This window comes from Musca autumnalis, unplaced genomic scaffold (assembly GCF_047663935.1).
Source record: "Musca autumnalis isolate F117 unplaced genomic scaffold, ASM4766393v1 scaffold_2, whole genome shotgun sequence".
Classification (NCBI taxonomy): domain Eukaryota; kingdom Metazoa; phylum Arthropoda; class Insecta; order Diptera; family Muscidae; genus Musca; species Musca autumnalis.
In genome coordinates, this window is record NW_027411755.1 from 183,302,163 (window position 1) to 183,319,193 (window position 17,031).

Sequence of the window (17,031 nt, forward strand, 5' to 3'; positions counted from 1 at the left end):
TATACTCAATGAGGACTTTAGGTGTAGACATTTAAATAACCGGATCCGTCCGCCAGGAACAAATATAATACGAAATTCAATCAAATGCATAATCATATAGTTTTTCATGAAAAAGGATTGGGTAAAAGTGATAAAGGACAATGAAAATATGACAATATCGATTACTTGTCCTAGACCGACCATACATAAAATTTTCTTATCAACATTTTTGTAGAATATTTTCATGCACGAAATCTCAGTGTGCTAATTTTTCAGTTCCAGAAGACATCCATCTGCCTACGTGCTGGGTGGTGTCCACAATATATCTCAAATATTTCAATAAAATTATCCACTCCACACCAAAGTTCAAAATGTGAGCGCTAAACTTTAGTTTAAGAGGTGATCCCTACTTATAAATTTCAAATTTTTAAGTCGATCGGAACAATAGTGGCTTAGTACGAGAGTTGGATAGGAACAATTTATTTTATTTTGTATGCAGAATATAAACTGTGTTTTTCTCGAAATCGGTCACAAAAATATATGACAATTGGTTTATTAGTTTTCGAGCTAGAGTTGGCACCGCAAAATGTTTTAATAAAAGCTGGGTTTCGTAGACTGCCTCAAAATTTCGTAATATTTTTCTCTTTCAGATGGAGAAAAAAATCTGCCAAAAAGTTACGTAGTGTTCTCGAAAAAATGTTGCTTTTATTGAGCTTTACAACTGTGGTTCTCCTTTTACGATTAAGCACACTAAATTGTTGGTTTACATCCAGTTTGAAACTTGGTCATGAATCGCTTATAATTTTTGTTTCATGTACACAGTCCTTATGATTTGTATTGCCCCTTCATTTTCGCATATTTTGAAGCCTTTAAGATTTTCTCACGCGGAAGAATTCCGTCCAGAATATATTCGTCCAAATAAAGGAAAACCGACAGAAACATTCGTAAAATTCGGCCGAAACGATATTGATAAGATCGAATGTATTCGAACGAATGTCCTTTCTAATGAATATGTAAGGAAAAACACATTAGCCTATATAGGCCAAAATATAGGAAAAAATTAAGAAATTTTGCACATTTTATTCATTTTTAGTGGTACAGGAATTCATTCGGAGTCGACCCGGAGTCGGAGTCGGAGTCGGAGCCGGAGTCGTGAAAAAAATTCGCCTGGAGTCGGAGTCGAGCCAAAAATACCTCGACTCCGAAACCCTGTGTTCAACCAATTTGGTCCAACATTTGGTCTTCGTCATATTATATCCAATATTTAAAAAATGTCACTTAAATGCTAGGACGATATCACTTGAATGGGGCAACCAATTTGGTCCAATCTTTGGATCTTCTGATATTTTATCAAAATTTAGTTTAACTTCTAAAATGGCCCATATCGGTCCTCCCAAAGGGTACCCAACCTACAAAAGTTCAACATTTGTGTCTTAGTGCAGTTAATTCCTAATCCACATTTTTATCGGCAAGTCAAATGTCCAAAAAGGGCCACAAAATTCTGAAGAGACCTTAAATACATTCGATCTGTCCGTAGGTGAAAGTTTCACTTCTTATTGGCTGAGGGTATGCACCTCTGTCGACTGACACTTTTTTATTTGTTTTTTTTTTTTTTTTTTTTTTTTTTTTTGATGCAGTCGTCCAGTATCAGATCAATATAAATAAAAACGATATACGAACAAACATATTTGCGTTGCTGCAGGGTTTTTAGAGCTTCCAATTCATTATCTCAGGAAGTATAGACTTGTCCTCGAAAAAATTTTATATTTGAAATCTGTAAACATTTTAAGGCAATTCACGAACATCCTTTAAACTGCACTTCAGTGACGATTTACAAAGTTTGGTCCAACGCCAGTCGTGGGCACCAGACCTATGCCATGCTCACTTAGAACATTTTTTATCTTTCGGATCATTGTCAGGAAGTATTGATATTTGGGAGCTATATCCAAATCTGAACCGATTCTTACCAAAACAAGTAGAGTTCGTCATTTTTCAAAAAAAAAAAAAAAACGCTCTTCACTCCTTTCTCTAGTTTTCATAGTCAGCAGTGAATTTAAATGGTGGCCAGAGGGTTTTTAGAGCATTCGGTGTCATTATACCAGAATGTTTGAGATTGCAGACGAAAAAATTGGATCACTGCAATCAGAACCACAAGGATTACCTTCGTTAAAAACTTCAAATCGATCCTCGAACATCCCTTAAACTGCACTTAACCAAAAATCTTTAAACTTTTGTGTAGGTATAGGTATCAAGATCAGCAGTAATTTTAGATGGTGAAAAAATGTATTTTTAAGATTTCGGGATCATTCGTAGTTATTCTGAACGATAACTTCCGTGAGTTTGTTGTCTCTACCGTTTCATTTTGAAGAACAATTCCCTTTATGTCAGGAAGATTGTTTAAATGTTTAGCTGCTATTAGGTAACAATTTTAAAACGATCCTCGAAGCCGAGAAGCAGTTGTTGTTGTAGCAGCATAAAAACCTACATAGAAGCATAGGTTTGAGAGAGAGGTTTGAGTGCCGAGAAGCAGTGGATATTATGGTTTTCGTCTTTCCAGCTGAGGTATGGCAGTGTTTCTAAATTATTTTAGCTATAGACATGCCTTCTGTAAACAATCTTCATGAAAAATTTCCATCTGCCGCGAACAGTTCCGGGGTATTCCAGTTACCTTGTAATTTTCGATGTAGATTCTCACACCATGCTCTTAAAGGTGGTTTGATGTTTGGCGTGTAAACCACACAATCTTGAGATGCAAGACCTAAGTGTTTGTGTCTCTTAAATGGTGGCCAGAGGGTTTTTAGAGCATTCGGTGTCATTATACCAGAATGTTTGAGATTGCAGACGAAAAAATTGGATCACTGCAATCAGAACCACAAGGATTACCTTCGTTAAAAACTTCAAATCGATCCTCGAACATCCCTTAAACTGCACTTAACCAAAAATCTTTAAACTTTTGTGTAGGTATAGGTATCAAGATCAGCAGTAATTTTAGATGGTGAAAAAATGTATTTTTAAGATTTCGGGATCATTCGTAGTTATTCTGAACGATAACTTCCGTGAGTTTGTTGTCTCTACCGTTTCATTTTGAAGAACAATTCCCTTTATGTCAGGAAGATTGTTTAAATGTTTAGCTGCTATTAGGTAACAATTTTAAAACGATCCTCGAAGCCGAGAAGCAGTTGTTGTTGTAGCAGCATAAAAACCTACATAGAAGCATAGGTTTGAGAGAGAGGTTTGAGTGCCGAGAAGCAGTGGATATTATGGTTTTCGTCTTTCCAGCTGAGGTATGGCAGTGTTTCTAAATTATTTTAGCTATAGACATGCCTTCTGTAAACAATCTTCATGAAAAATTTCCATCTGCCGCGAACAGTTCCGGGGTATTCCAGTTACCTTGTAATTTTCGATGTAGATTCTCACACCATGCTCTTAAAGGTGGTTTGATGTTTGGCGTGTAAACCACACAATCTTGAGATGCAAGACCTAAGTGTTTGTGTCTCTTAAACGTATCACCATAATCCAGTACAGACTTATTTAGAACTGTTAGATCAAGAAATCGTTATCTCTTACAAAACGGTATCTATTGCAAATGGAGGTTTCAATTTCTTAATTTTCCAAAAAAAATTAAATTTTAATTTAAATCTTTCGTCAATCTCTTGCGAACCACAAATATTCCCAATGAAAGCAGAGATAGAGAGACATATTCTAGCAAGCTTAAACAAAAAATATTGCGCGTTTCAAAATGAGACTCTTCTCGTCATGTTTTTTTTTTTCGTTAAGTTTTTTTTCTTCTTTTGTGTTATTCAGATTTGTTGTTTAACGACACAAAAAGAGAGAAAATCTGTTTGATATCAAAAGTAGTATATGTAGGCATTTGTTTTGTTTTTGACCGAACTTACCATGCCAACTGCTCCAGCAGTGGGTGGACGAACAACAGATGCTGCCGCAACTGAAGCAGCTGCTGCCTGGGCCTGGGCCTGCTGGGCCTGTTGTATTCGTTGAATCATAACGGCACGATTAAGATCTTCGAGCTGTTTTTGCTGATGCTGTTGTTGGACCTGTTGTATTTGTTGTATCATAACGGCACGATTGAGATCTTCAAGTTGCTTTTGCTGGTGCGCTTGTTGCGCAGCTTGAGCGGCCTGGGCATGGGCTACTTGGGCCTGTGTTGCCACAGCAACCATAGTGGCAGCCTGTACGACGATGACGACAAGTACGATTGTGTTCGAGTAAATGGCCCGGGTTGGTCGGTAGTTAATGCAACAATTATGGAATTCATTTTGTTTTCGTTTTAAATTTTTTGATTTAAATAACGTTATAAAAAAGACAAGAGAAGAGAAAGAAGATAAAAACGTTTAATTATTTTCTGTTTACTTGTTTTGTTTCTGCTATGCATAGAATATTACATTGTTGAAATTGTTTTTGGAATATATTTTTTAATTTTATTGAAAGAGAGAAAGAGCGAAGTTTAACGTTTAACGATTTTCCGATCTAACAGTCTAAATGGTGGGTATTTTTTATTGTTTGCAAAATAAAAAACCTTGTAATTCATTACCATGAATGTTTTGGTGGGGTATAACATTGAGGTTATGTTACAACACATATTGTTAGGTTATGTTTTGTAATATTTTTTTATTATTATTCCTTGGTGGTTATTTGGCAAGACATATAATGAAGACCAATGTGATGCCAAACATAAATTGTGTAAGACTTAATTTGTTCTCTATTTTTCTTTAGAAAAAAAAAACCACAATGCAAAACTGCCAAAGTTGCTTGGACATTTTGAAATATTTATTTATGTATGGGTAAGCAAGCACTTTACAATCCTACAGGCTAATCATCACATTGACCAATATATATGTCCAACTATCATAACGTTTGTTTTGCGAAAAAGAAACATGGATTTTGTTTAGTTTTTAGTACGATTTGACTTTTATTGTTTGATTTTTTTCTTTTATATATGTTGTTATTGTTGTTGATTTGTGGTAATAATTTAAATTTCAAAGTTTTTATTTTTTTGTTGTTGTTGATTTTCACAATAAAAATTTGCCTTCTTCGTAAAATATTAAAAAATACACACACATATTTTAGTTATTATAATTTGTTGTTTTATACTTTATAAAATTATTTATATATAAAAAAATTGTTTTAACTGTTTCGAAAAAAAAATGGAAAATCATAATTTAAATTTTAAAGTCGGCAAAATTTCAAAACTACAATAATATTTAATAACTACTATTAGATTTTAGATAATGAACAAATGTAAAATATTACGTAATATTTTTTTATTTTAAAAATATTTAAAAAAAAAAACAACTGCCGTTGATGCAATTTCACGCATTAAAAGATCAGATGAATGTGTAAAAATGTTTGAATGTTTCTATTTTTATTGCGAGAATTTAATGTCTCTTCTTAATTATTAAATGCCTCCTGTCATTATTCGATTAGCGTTCCCTCAAGTATTCACAGTTTTTAAAATATGTATGGCAAAAATATTGATTAAGGGTGGTAAGGTAATGCTATGAAATTCCCAAATATCCATATAAAATCAACTTTTCAGAAAAATATTAACCTTAATACTCATTTAGCAAAATGCAATTTTTTATATAAATTCAAGAGTGAGGTTATGAATAAATAAAACAAATGGTTAAAACGAGAAAAGTTCCAACGCTCCAAAAGAAGTTTTTTTTTTTTGAAATATCACTTTATCACCATCTAATAATGATAAGACTGTGCTGTCAAAGTATTAACCAATGACGAATTTGTTCTGCAAAGAATTTACAAAACCGAACGTGTGGAACATTATAAAAAAACGTTTGGTCTTCCATAAAATAAGAAAAAATAAGCCTATCTGTTTTAACTGGACTTTATTAAGTTAAAATTTATTTGGAGGACCTTCAGGCGGTTTTTAAGGACCTTATTGAGGATCTTCGGGTGGTATTTAAGGACCTCATAAAGCCTTATATCCTTATATTCCGAAAATTACGAACTTGCGGGCTCTAAGCTACACCATTTGCACATGTAATTCGAATAATTTCAGTTGTAATTTGATTATTTCCTTTAAAATTCGAAACATTTCACTTGTAATTTGAGAATTCCAATTGAATATCGAATTATTTCATTTGTAATTTGAGAATTCCATTTGAAATTCGAATTTTTTCATTTGTAATTTGAATTTTTTCATTTGTAATTCGAATTTTTTCATTTGTAATTTGAATTTTGTTCATTTGTAATTTGAATTTTTCTCTTTGTAAATCGAAGTTCTTCGTTTGTAATTTCAAATGAAAAAATTCGAATTACAAATGAAACAGTTCGAATTACAAATGAAAAAATTTAAATTACAAATGAAATAATTCGAATTTCAAATGGAATTCTCAAATTACAAATGAAATAATTCGAATTTCAAATAAAATTCTCAAACTACAAATGAAATAATTCGAAATTCAATTGGAATTCTCAAATTACAAATGAAATGTTTCGAATTACTACTGTAATTATTCGAAATACCATTTGAAAATGGTGTAGACACAATCCTAACTACTATGCTGCATTTGTTGTTGTAGCTGCCTAAACGGACATAAGCCCAGTCAGATTACTGAAGACCAACGTTTAATCTGAAACTAAGTCAACTTATAAACTGACCTTAAGACCTGCCCATAAACTGAACTTAAAGCTTGCTACTAAACCGAACATAAGCATGACTCTCTTTGGACTTTTATATGAAGAGCTTCTGGTCTTTATAGATAGATAATTTTGGGACTTTTAAAAAGGCCTTCTCATAGGAGATTAGAAAGTTAATTTATAGAGGACCAACATAATTTTTTAGCAAAGCCATTCCAAAGGTATTCTTATAGATGACAATTTTCGGATATTATATATAAATAATATTTTTGATAAGACCTCCTGATCATCTTTTTTGTGAATTCCTTATTGACAACCATCTGATCTTTATAGGACAACCTTTTGAGCTGTTTGTATCTGAATGAAGATTTCCTTGTCTTTCCTTGTCTCTACATTAAGACCAGGTCGCAATAAAAAGGTCATCTATCAGTTGCTTCAAATCATACCAAATGTCGAAACTTCGTCAAAATATTTCAGTTGCACATTCATGCATTGTTCCTCGAAAATGCAACTAAACTCCCTTTGGACTTTTATATGAAGAGCTTCAGGTCTTTATAGATAGATATTTTTGGGACTTTTAAAAAGGCCTTCTCCTAGGAGATTAGAAAGTTAATTTATAGAGGACCAACATAATTTTTCAGCAAAAGCATTTCAAAGGTATTCTTATAGTTGACATTTTTCGGATATTATATATAAATAATATTTTTGATAAGACCTCCGGATCATATTTTTTGAAGAACTCCTTATTGACAACCATCTGATCTTTATAGGACGACCTTTTGAGCTCTTTGTATCTGAATGAAGATTTCCTTGTCTTTCCTTGTCTCTATATTAAGACCAGTAGTGCGATTCTCTAACACATTTTTTGAGTTACCGACAAAAATCGGTAAAATTAAAATGCTTGTAATTTCGGTAATTAACGATATTATTCGGCAAATTAGCGACCAATAGAAAGTAGTCGCAAAGTTCTACCGATAGCAACAGTGTTGTCAACTTTTATTTGAACATTTCAGTCATAATTTTGCGTTTTAATGTTACCGATTTTTGTCGGTAACTCAAAAAAAGAGTTAGAGAATCGCACTACTGGTCGCAATAAAAAGGTCATCAATCAGTTGCTTCAAATCATACCAAATGTCGAAATTTGTTTATATTTTGTATGTGAATTTGTTTACAAACTTCTTCAAAATATTTCAGTTACACACTCATGCATTGTTCCTCGAAAATGCAACTAAATGCACCAGAAATAAAAATTATACATTTTTGATTTTTACCTGCGTTACAAATGCGTATTTTTGATGTTTAGAAAACCTTAAGAAACATAATACTTTACACATTTACAGTCATTTGCCAAGCAACTGACAATACGGAAGTCAACCAATTACTTATTTTGGAACAAATTATTCGGCCATGATTAAGACCTTCTATATAAGTATATTGTATAAACACTTTCTGGTCGACTTTATGGAATCTTCTCCGAGAAAACAAAAATGTTATCTCGTAGAAGACTAAATGGACTACTTATAGGAGACCTAAAATCTTCTCTCTCCTCATAGAAGGCCGAAATGTGTACTTATATCTTATCTTCTCGCAAAAGGCTTAATAAATGACTTATAGAAGTCCAAAAAACTTCTTTCTCTTCCATAGAAGCAAACAGGACTTCTAATAGCAGGCCGTAAAGTCTACATAGAGGTAGTTTACACTAGCTATCAATGTCATATGACACGAAATAAAAAAACATTACAAATCTACCCACACAGGCAAAGTGGCGACGTAATTTCACTGCATTTTTGCTGGTGTGTCCTCTCTTAGCGGTCCAAAAAATATGCTAATATAATACTAAAAGGCCTTTTATAGATGACCAAAAGCTCTTCTTGTGGAAAGACCAAAGGTCTACCCATAGAATACCAAAAGTTCTAATCATAGAAGTCCAAAAAGTCTTCTCATAGAAGACCAAAATGTCTACTCATAGAAGACCAAAATTCCTACTCATAGAAAAACAAAAAGATATTTTTATAGAAGGCCCAAAACTAATAGAAAAACAAAAGGCCCAAAGGTCTAGTCATAGAAGACCAAAAGTTTATTCATAAAACTAAAATGTCTACTCATAGGAAAACAAAATGTCTACTCGTAGAAGACCAAAATGTCCACTCATAGTATATCAAAAAGTCTACTCATAGAAGACCAAAAAGTCTATTCATAGAAGGCCAAAAGGTCTTTTTATAGAAGGTAGAAGACCAAAGGGTCAGATCATAGAAGATCAAAAGGTTTACTCATATAAAACAAAGAGATAAACTCAGAGAAGACAAAAAGGTTTACTCATAGAAGACCTACTTCTACTCATTGAAGGCCAAAGAGTCTACTCGTAGAAGTCCAAAAGGTCTTTCGTTAGAAGACGAAAGGCAAAACTCATTGAAGACCAAATGCTCCACTCAGAGGATACCAAGAAGCCTTCTTATGCAAGACAAAAATATTTACTAAGAGAAGATAAAAAAGTTTTACTCATAGAAGGTTAAAATGATATCCTCAAAATAAATTAAATGGTGCTTTCATAGAGTCCCTAAAGGTTTGCCAATAAAATACCAAACGATCTTTCTATTAAACACCAAAAAACATCCCTGAAAGTCAATTGACAATATAGTCAATAGATGGATTCTTCCTTCAGAACACCTACAGGTCATAGAAAACTTAGAGGTCATATGATAGAGCCCCAAAAATTTTGCTAATAGAATATCTTCTAATATATTATGAATTGAAAATTCCATCCTTTCCTTGATAGAGAAAATATAAAATAATATCTACAATCTCATACACATATTCAAAACTACTAATTCAAAGGACGCTAATCTCTAGATTCCCTTATTTTGATATAAGGAAAAACCTTATAGCAAAATAAGGAAAATTTATTTATACAAATATAAGATTGTGATGTTAAAAGTTTATTGTTAGAAAAGAAGGGTCAATTAATTGATAGGAAGAAATTGACTTGTCTTTATAGAAAAAAGAAAACATTCGACCTAACTCCGATGCAGACATTGAACAGTTTTTAGAATAAAAACAGGCAGCCTATTTCTCTATGTCCATTAGAAAAATAAAAACGAACGAAAAACTCCCAAGTTTTACTTTTTGAAATATTAATTGTGTTTCAGAACCTGCAACTTAGTAGCAACTAGTTCTAGAAATGCCATTACATCTTTCAAAAACTAGCAAAACTTGCACTTCTCTTTAAACAAGAAAGGAATGACGTTCGAAAAGAAACTAGCAGAATGTTTGCTGCCGTCTGATTGGCTAATATGTTGATTTTGACATGTTTGCCACTTTCCGAAAAAATGTATCTGAAATTAATTTTGCCAGTTCGTTCTTTTGCTAGCTTAACCATTAAAAAAAATACGGGAACAATAAAAATTTCTATATATTTCTTTTTTATAATACAAATACCAAGCTTGAAAACAAAAGGGAGTTATTCGTTATTTCCTATTAATTATCGAATCGACATAGAGAAACAAGCTGTACATTTAAGGATAAATGTGAGAGGAATGTGTTTGCTCCATCGCTCTCTTAATTTTGTTTCATGAAATGTTTCAGTGTCTGGCTTCAAAGTAATATGAAAATTTTAATTTCTTGTCATACATATGAACATCTATGGATCCAGTTTAGTCCTATTGTTTCTTATTCCTGTATCAATATTATTTGAATATAGTACGAAATATCAATACCCACATTTTACGCATATTTGCGTTCTGAATTACTGAATGAATAAGACATATTTTTGTGGACAATGTTGTAAATTTGTATATTCTTTAAAGTTTTTAATTAAATGATGGCTGGTTTGAGGTATGAGAAATTGTATTGGTCATCAACATTTGTATGACAAATAGGCAAATAAAGAAAAGGGAAACTTTTTCGGAAACAAAATTAAAAGCAACATTAGTCCATATTTACATTAGGCGACTTTACTTGCGGCAATTGTCAGTTTGTATGTGAGAGAGGGTGTTGAGAGGCAAAGGGTTACCAAATGCCTCACCCCTTCCTACATCAAACTGACAATTGCCGCAAGGAAAATCGGCTAAGTCCCAATTTACATTAGGCGAGTTTACTTGCGGCAATTGTCATTTTGTAGGAGAGAGAGGTGAGGCATATGGTAACCCTTTGCCTCTCAGCACCCTCTCTCACCTGCAAACTGACAATTGCCGCAAGTAAACTCGCCTAATGTAAATTGGGACTAATGTAAATTGGGACTTAATGGGCCGATTCACTAAGACGATTCGAATTCGTTCGAACTACTACCAAACTTCTGTTTTTTTATAATATATTTGATTTTGTTTTCAATCAAACAAAAAATTATCACGACAGGAGTTTCGTAGTAATTAGAACGGTCGTAAAAATATTTAAAAAAAAATAGAAAAAATTTATGTATTTTAACCTATTCTCTATTATTACCCAAACTTGTGGGTAAGCTATTACTTCCGGCTAGTACTGGATCCCAAGATATCAATATGTATCCGAAACTCTACGTCTTGGTTAAGAATATCTTTTTTTGTCAATTTAGAAGGAATTAATAGCTATTTTTTGTCATTTTGCCGATGCGAATGTGTTGGGTCAGATTTGTGTTTTTGTTTGGGAACAACAAAAACAGAACAAAAAATCCAAAACTTGATCCTATGTTAAAAATATTATTTTCGTTTTTTACGTTTTTACAACTTGTTCTTTCTTTTTTTGTTTTTTGTTAAGTTTTCAAATTTAACTGTTTCTTTTTTCTGTTTGTGTCTTTTTTCTTTCTATTCTTTTTTTTTTGCATTTATTGGCTATAGTTTTTATATCTATAATAAGAACTCACTTCCTGTGCCTTGGATATGGCCGCTGCTGTAGCGGCAGCTGCTGATACGGCTGCATTCGTTGCTGCGGAAGATGTGCCAATTGAGGATGATGTTGTTGTGGTAGTATTTGTGCCGCCTCCACCGCCGCCGCCACTGCTGCTGCTATATATGGAGGACGGAGCTGTCGTAAAAGACGACGAACTCGATGAGTAATAATTAGCACCACTACTACTGCCACCGCTGCTGCTGCTATTGACATTGCCACTACTATTGTTACTACTACCAGCAGTCGATGTATTTGTTGTTGATGTCGATGCAGAGGATTTAGATGTGGACCCGGAATTTTGGTTGGTATTCTTAAGTCTTTGTATTTTACGTGCCTTTAATTCTTCTAAACTAAGATCTTCAGGTGGATGCATTATTTTTGATGTAACGCCACTGGCGTTTGTAACCACCTGAGTTTTTGCTGGTTCTGAGGTTGTTGTTGCTGCTGTTGTTGTTGGTGGTGCCGTCGCAGAATTGGGATTATTTGTTGTTGGCGGTGCACTTATGGTGGCATTGCTATAAAAAAGAAGAAAACAAGTGTTAGGTAGGAATAATAACGTGGTTCCATATATGGGGAGGAATATAAATTAATGAATAAAAGGATAGAATTTTTTTTGCATGGTGTCATTTTGGTATATTACAAAACCAATGGTTTTTTTATGAATAGACTTCTTGGTCTTTTGTGAGAAAGAAAATCGTTTGGTATCTATGAGGAGACCTTATGGGCCTCAATAAGAAACCTTATTGTATTCTTGGGAATTCCTTCGGTCCCTATTGAGTCCTTTTAGTCTTTTTAGCAGGAGATCTCAATATGAAGACCTTTTAGAGTGAAGGTGTCTTGTCTGGTATTCTATGACAAGGCCTATTGGTTTCCTATATGAGCAGACCTATGGGCGACTTTTTTTGATATTTTATAAGAAGGTCATTTGGTCATCTATAAGACCATTTGGGTCTCAATTAGAAGCAATTTTGTGCTACTTTAGAAGAAATTTTGGTATTCTATATGGAGGAATTTTTAAAGATCTTTCGAAATAAAGTTTTTTGTCAGATCTTTTGGTCTTCTAAGTGAAGACATCCTCTAATGAATAGCTTTCGGTCCGCTAATGAGTACCTTTTAGTCTTCTATATGAAGACCTTTTGGTATTTTACATGAAGACCTTTTGGTCCTCTAATGAATACCTTTTTCAGTCTTCTACATAAATATCTTTTGGCCTTCTATATGAAGACCTTTTCGCTTCTACATGAACACCTGTTTGTCTTCTATATGAAAATATTTTGGTCTTCTACATGAAGACGTTTTTGTCCTCTAATGAATACCTCTTTTGGTCATCTACATAAATATCTTTTAGCCTTCTATATGAAGTCTTCTACATAAATATCTTTTGGTCTTCTATATGAAGACTTTTTGGTCTTCCATATGAAGACTTTTTGGTCTACTATATGAAGACTTTTTGGTCTTCCATATGAAAACTTTTTGGTCTTCCATATGAAGACTTTTTGTTCTTCCATATGAAGACATTTTGGTTTTCTATATGGAGACCTTTTGGTTTGAAGGTCTGATCTTCTATGTGTATGTTAGTCGAATGAGAAGACATTTGGTCGTCTATAAGAAGATCTTTAGGTCTTCTATATAAATACTTTTAGGGTTTTAGTGAGCATCAGTGAAACAGTCCTTGGATATTCTAAATGAAGAATTTTTGTCTGTTCTCACAAATTGGTGTTGGAATTGGTCTTGGTATCTATTCGGAACCTTTTCAGACTTCCATTTGAAGTCTTTTTTAGAAAAACATACAATACAGACTGTAGGGATTTTTTCAGAACGTCTTTAGAAGTTACTCTAATTGAAACTTTTCTATCGTCTGCACGAATACCTTCTGGTCTTCTAGGAAACATCCCATTCTGGTTCTTTGAGAATACATTTTACGTTCTTGAAGATCTTTTGTTCCTAAACAAGGTCGTTTGAACTTTCGTAGGAACCATCTGGCCTAATAAATGAAGGACTTTTTATCTTCGTCGAAGAGGCTTTCGGGAGAAGATAATTTTTTGGCTTTCAAAGAACTGTTTGTTTTTATAGAAGTCCACCGTTCTTTATTGATAAAAGAAAATGAAACTTTTGCCCTTCTTCTTGGTGAGACCCTGAGAGACCTGAGATTGAAGATAGAAAGAGCCTGAGAGTTGAACCCACCAACATTTGTATTATATCTGAGATGAAGCTATTTCTCGTGATTAGGCTATGATATCGACTCTCCCTATGCCACCACTACTAATCTACAATAAGATTTTAATCTAAAATAGATTTGATTTGATTCCTAGACAAGACACTAGGGTGACTTGATAAAGAAAAAGACTGCAATAAATACTTCATAATTACAAATTTGTAAAAATGTTTGTATAAATAGAAGTTATCAAAATCAGCCTTTGTCTTCTAGCCATTAGCATTCAAATACGCCTGATGAGCCTGGCTTAAACCACCAGGCGAAACGATCGTAGCGTAATGGTTGAGTGTGTGGTATTTCGCTAGAATTCATTTTTCAATACAAAACTCCTTAGGCCATGTTAGCTCGATTAATCCAATTAATTAGATTTGATGAAGTTACGTCCGGTGCTCCTAAACATTAGCAAATATATTAGCTATCAAAGGTTGGAATCATATTCTATGGTGGTGGGTGGTCCCTAATAACGATGAATTTCACAACAAACAAAACAAAAAAATAAGGCATACCTATATGCAGGGAACGTTGGCTTCTGCTGGGATGCTGCAAACTGACTGGCCGCATGTGCCGCTGCTGATGTGGTTGCTGCCATAGCGGCGGGAAATAGAGGTCGTGGCGGCATCATATGAGGCGGTACCATTGGAATACCACCAGGACCCATAAATGGCGGCATTGCGGTCATATGTGGCATCATACCATATTGAGCGTACTGATTCATTAAATGTGGAGGCATCATATTTGGTGGCATCATCATTGGCGGCGCAGCGGCAATAGGATCTGTAATAAACCGAACTTCTTTAATAAATAAACAACTTTATAGCTTTCACAAAATATGTACTTACATTCAACTTTCTTTTTCGCCGCTGGTTCATCATCATCTGAATCAGATTTACCACCATTCTTTTGCCGCTCATGCTCACGTAAATCTTCTGGAGGTATACCATCCATACCGAAAATTTCTATTTCGATATTGGATCGATTGGGTAATGAATTTGGCACTTTGTCAACCGTTTCCTTGTGGACTTGCATGCAGTGTATCGACAAACCGGGTCCCGTGTATAATTTCTTGTGGCATATGTGACACTTGAAATGTTTCGCCTTTTGATGTTGTACCAAAATTTTCTCATCGTCAAATTCACGATTACAATACCTAAATTTATCACGTTTTGGAATTAAGGAAAACACACATAGTGGAACAAAGAATAAAACACAAGAAACGAAGTTGAAAACAACATTTTTCCATTTAAGGCAATGACGCCAACAAACACGCTATGAAATTAATGCAAAATATGACAACCAACATGCGAGTTTTTTCTTCGGCTCACATCAATAGAGGAACCCCCACGAAGTTGCAAGCACTAGGAAGGAACAAGTGCAATGTTTGGTTATATAAATTTAGTTCACTAAATCAAATATGTATATACACATCACACTTTTTTCCTCTTCACATCACGCCTAAAAATCATTCATACGTCTTAAATTAAACATTTTTTTTTTGTTTTTTGAAAAGGATACCAGCACCAGGGTTTTGAAGCCTTCTTCTTTTTGCGGCCCATGTTTTATTTGGTGTATCTATAAAAAGGTCTCGAACAAAGTTTTATACAATTTATTTTAGGTAAATTTAACTTTTTTTCTTCCTATAAGAAGGGAAACAACGTTGATTCCGTTTACTTCGTGACCCCCGTAAGAAAAAATACTTCCAAATCTATTCCGATATTCAGCAGCACACAAAAAAACAAAATGGCTTACAATAAGGCTGATCACACTCCCTCCCCAAAATTAAGTTAAGCGCATGACAGAAAAATCCATTGACGTACTGGGGGTTGGCGCACAATTAAAGCGTTTCCCTAAAACATGTGTTTTATACCCCGTTTAGACTATGCTTATTATCATTTTCATAAAATATATGTCAAATAAATCGAGATAATGCACTTAATCATCATTGGTCTGTTCCTTTACTTTTAAAAATGGTAACAGTGGCAGAAAATGGTAAAAGTGGTAAACTGCTATCATATAAATTGTATGCTATTAAAAGTAAGGGATCACTTTCCAGGTTAAAAATGGTAAGAAATGGTAACCTCAGGCACGTAAAGGAACAGAGCACATATAAGTGCATAGTCCTTGGGTGTGTTTTCAGCTTAAGGCCTCGACACATACGGTGCGGTGAGTGTCGCGTTACAACAACCACGTGAAAAAAGTGTAAATGATGCGAACTTTTTTGGGATTTTGTTCTCTTTTGCTAGAAAATTGTAAAAAGTAAGTCCCAATATACATTGGGCGAGTTTACTTGCGGCAATTGTCACTTTGTAGGTGAGAGAGGGTGCTGAGAGGCAAAGGGTTACCATATGCCTCACCTCTCTCTCCTTCAAAATCACAATTGCCGCAATTAAACTCGCCCAATGTAAATTGGGACTAAACAGACACCTTCCCAGCAAAAACCAGCAAGCAATTAGCTGGCTTGCCAAAACAGAACAATTTGTCCACCAATAAAGGAAGCAAACACGTTGTATTTTTTTTTAAATAGAAAAGAAAATGAAACAAAAAAGTATTTTTCCACTTTACAAATTTGTTCTTCATAAAAGAATACAATTAGACTATGTCATTTCCACAATAAAATTGTTTTTAATTTTCACAAACATAAATCACCAACAAATTAAAGACACATGATTCGCTGTTCTTAAGAAGAATAAGAAGAAGAATTGCTAGTGCTTTCTAGAAGAAATTTGTTCAGCAAGAATTTGCAAACTCTCAGAGAAAGAACTGTCAATATGTCTCTCTCGAATCACTCTCCTTTTGCTGGTTTTTTGTGTTAACAGACGACTTCCAGCAACAATTGGTACAAATTGTTAAAAATTTTATGGCCCCGGCACATACGGTCCGTTGTGCGTCGCGTCCAGAGGTGGAAGCGAGTCGATGTTCGGTCGGCGGCGCGCCGCCGCTTCTCTTTTTTAAGGTTTCAGCCCGCCGCCGATTACATCGGCTCAAATCGGCTAAAAATCGCCGCCGTTAACTCGATTGCAGATGGCGCGCGCCGATATTTTTATCGCTGTAGTCGATTTTGCGATTTTGCCCATAGATTTTTGTTGATTATCTGATTTAGCCGAAACTTTGCATATCGTAAATTTTTCACAAACGTATGTACATCAAGTTCCAAGAATTTACAAGGTACCTACTGCACAAAAGTTCAACATTTTTGTTCAAGTCCAGTCTAAAGGCCTGCGTACATAAGCTGCCTCACCTGGTTGCCTTGTTTCCTACTTCATTTCTGACATAATAAAAATAAAAGAATAAAGAAGGCCGACCAAATTTCGGACTGTGTTGCCCTTCTCTTTTTTATTCTTTTATCAGAAGCATGCAAGGTA

The 17,031-nt window shown here is 34.2% G+C and overlaps 1 protein-coding gene across 3 annotated transcripts in view; it reads right to left on the reverse strand.

Moving 5' to 3' along the window:
* Positions 1–15,421, reverse strand: part of BuGZ (Bub3 interacting GLEBS and Zinc finger domain protein) — a 39,526-nt gene extending 24,105 nt beyond the window's left edge. Inside the window, exons 1-5 of one of the 3 annotated variants that reach the window (XM_073970253.1) lie at positions 15,185–15,421; positions 14,512–14,819; positions 14,179–14,446; positions 11,432–11,972; positions 3,876–4,169 (exon numbers count right to left, since the gene is read on the reverse strand). In XM_073970253.1, coding sequence (XP_073826354.1) covers positions 3,876–4,169; positions 11,432–11,972; positions 14,179–14,446; positions 14,512–14,819; positions 15,185–15,225 — 1,452 coding nt within the window. In that variant the 5' untranslated portion in view covers positions 15,226–15,421. Of the gene's footprint in view, positions 1–3,875; positions 4,170–11,341; positions 11,973–14,178; positions 14,447–14,511; positions 14,820–15,184 lie in introns of those variants that run through there. The other 2 variants (XM_073970254.1, XM_073970255.1) reach the window with 2 other exon arrangements.
* Positions 15,422–17,031: the final 1,610 nt, after the last annotated feature.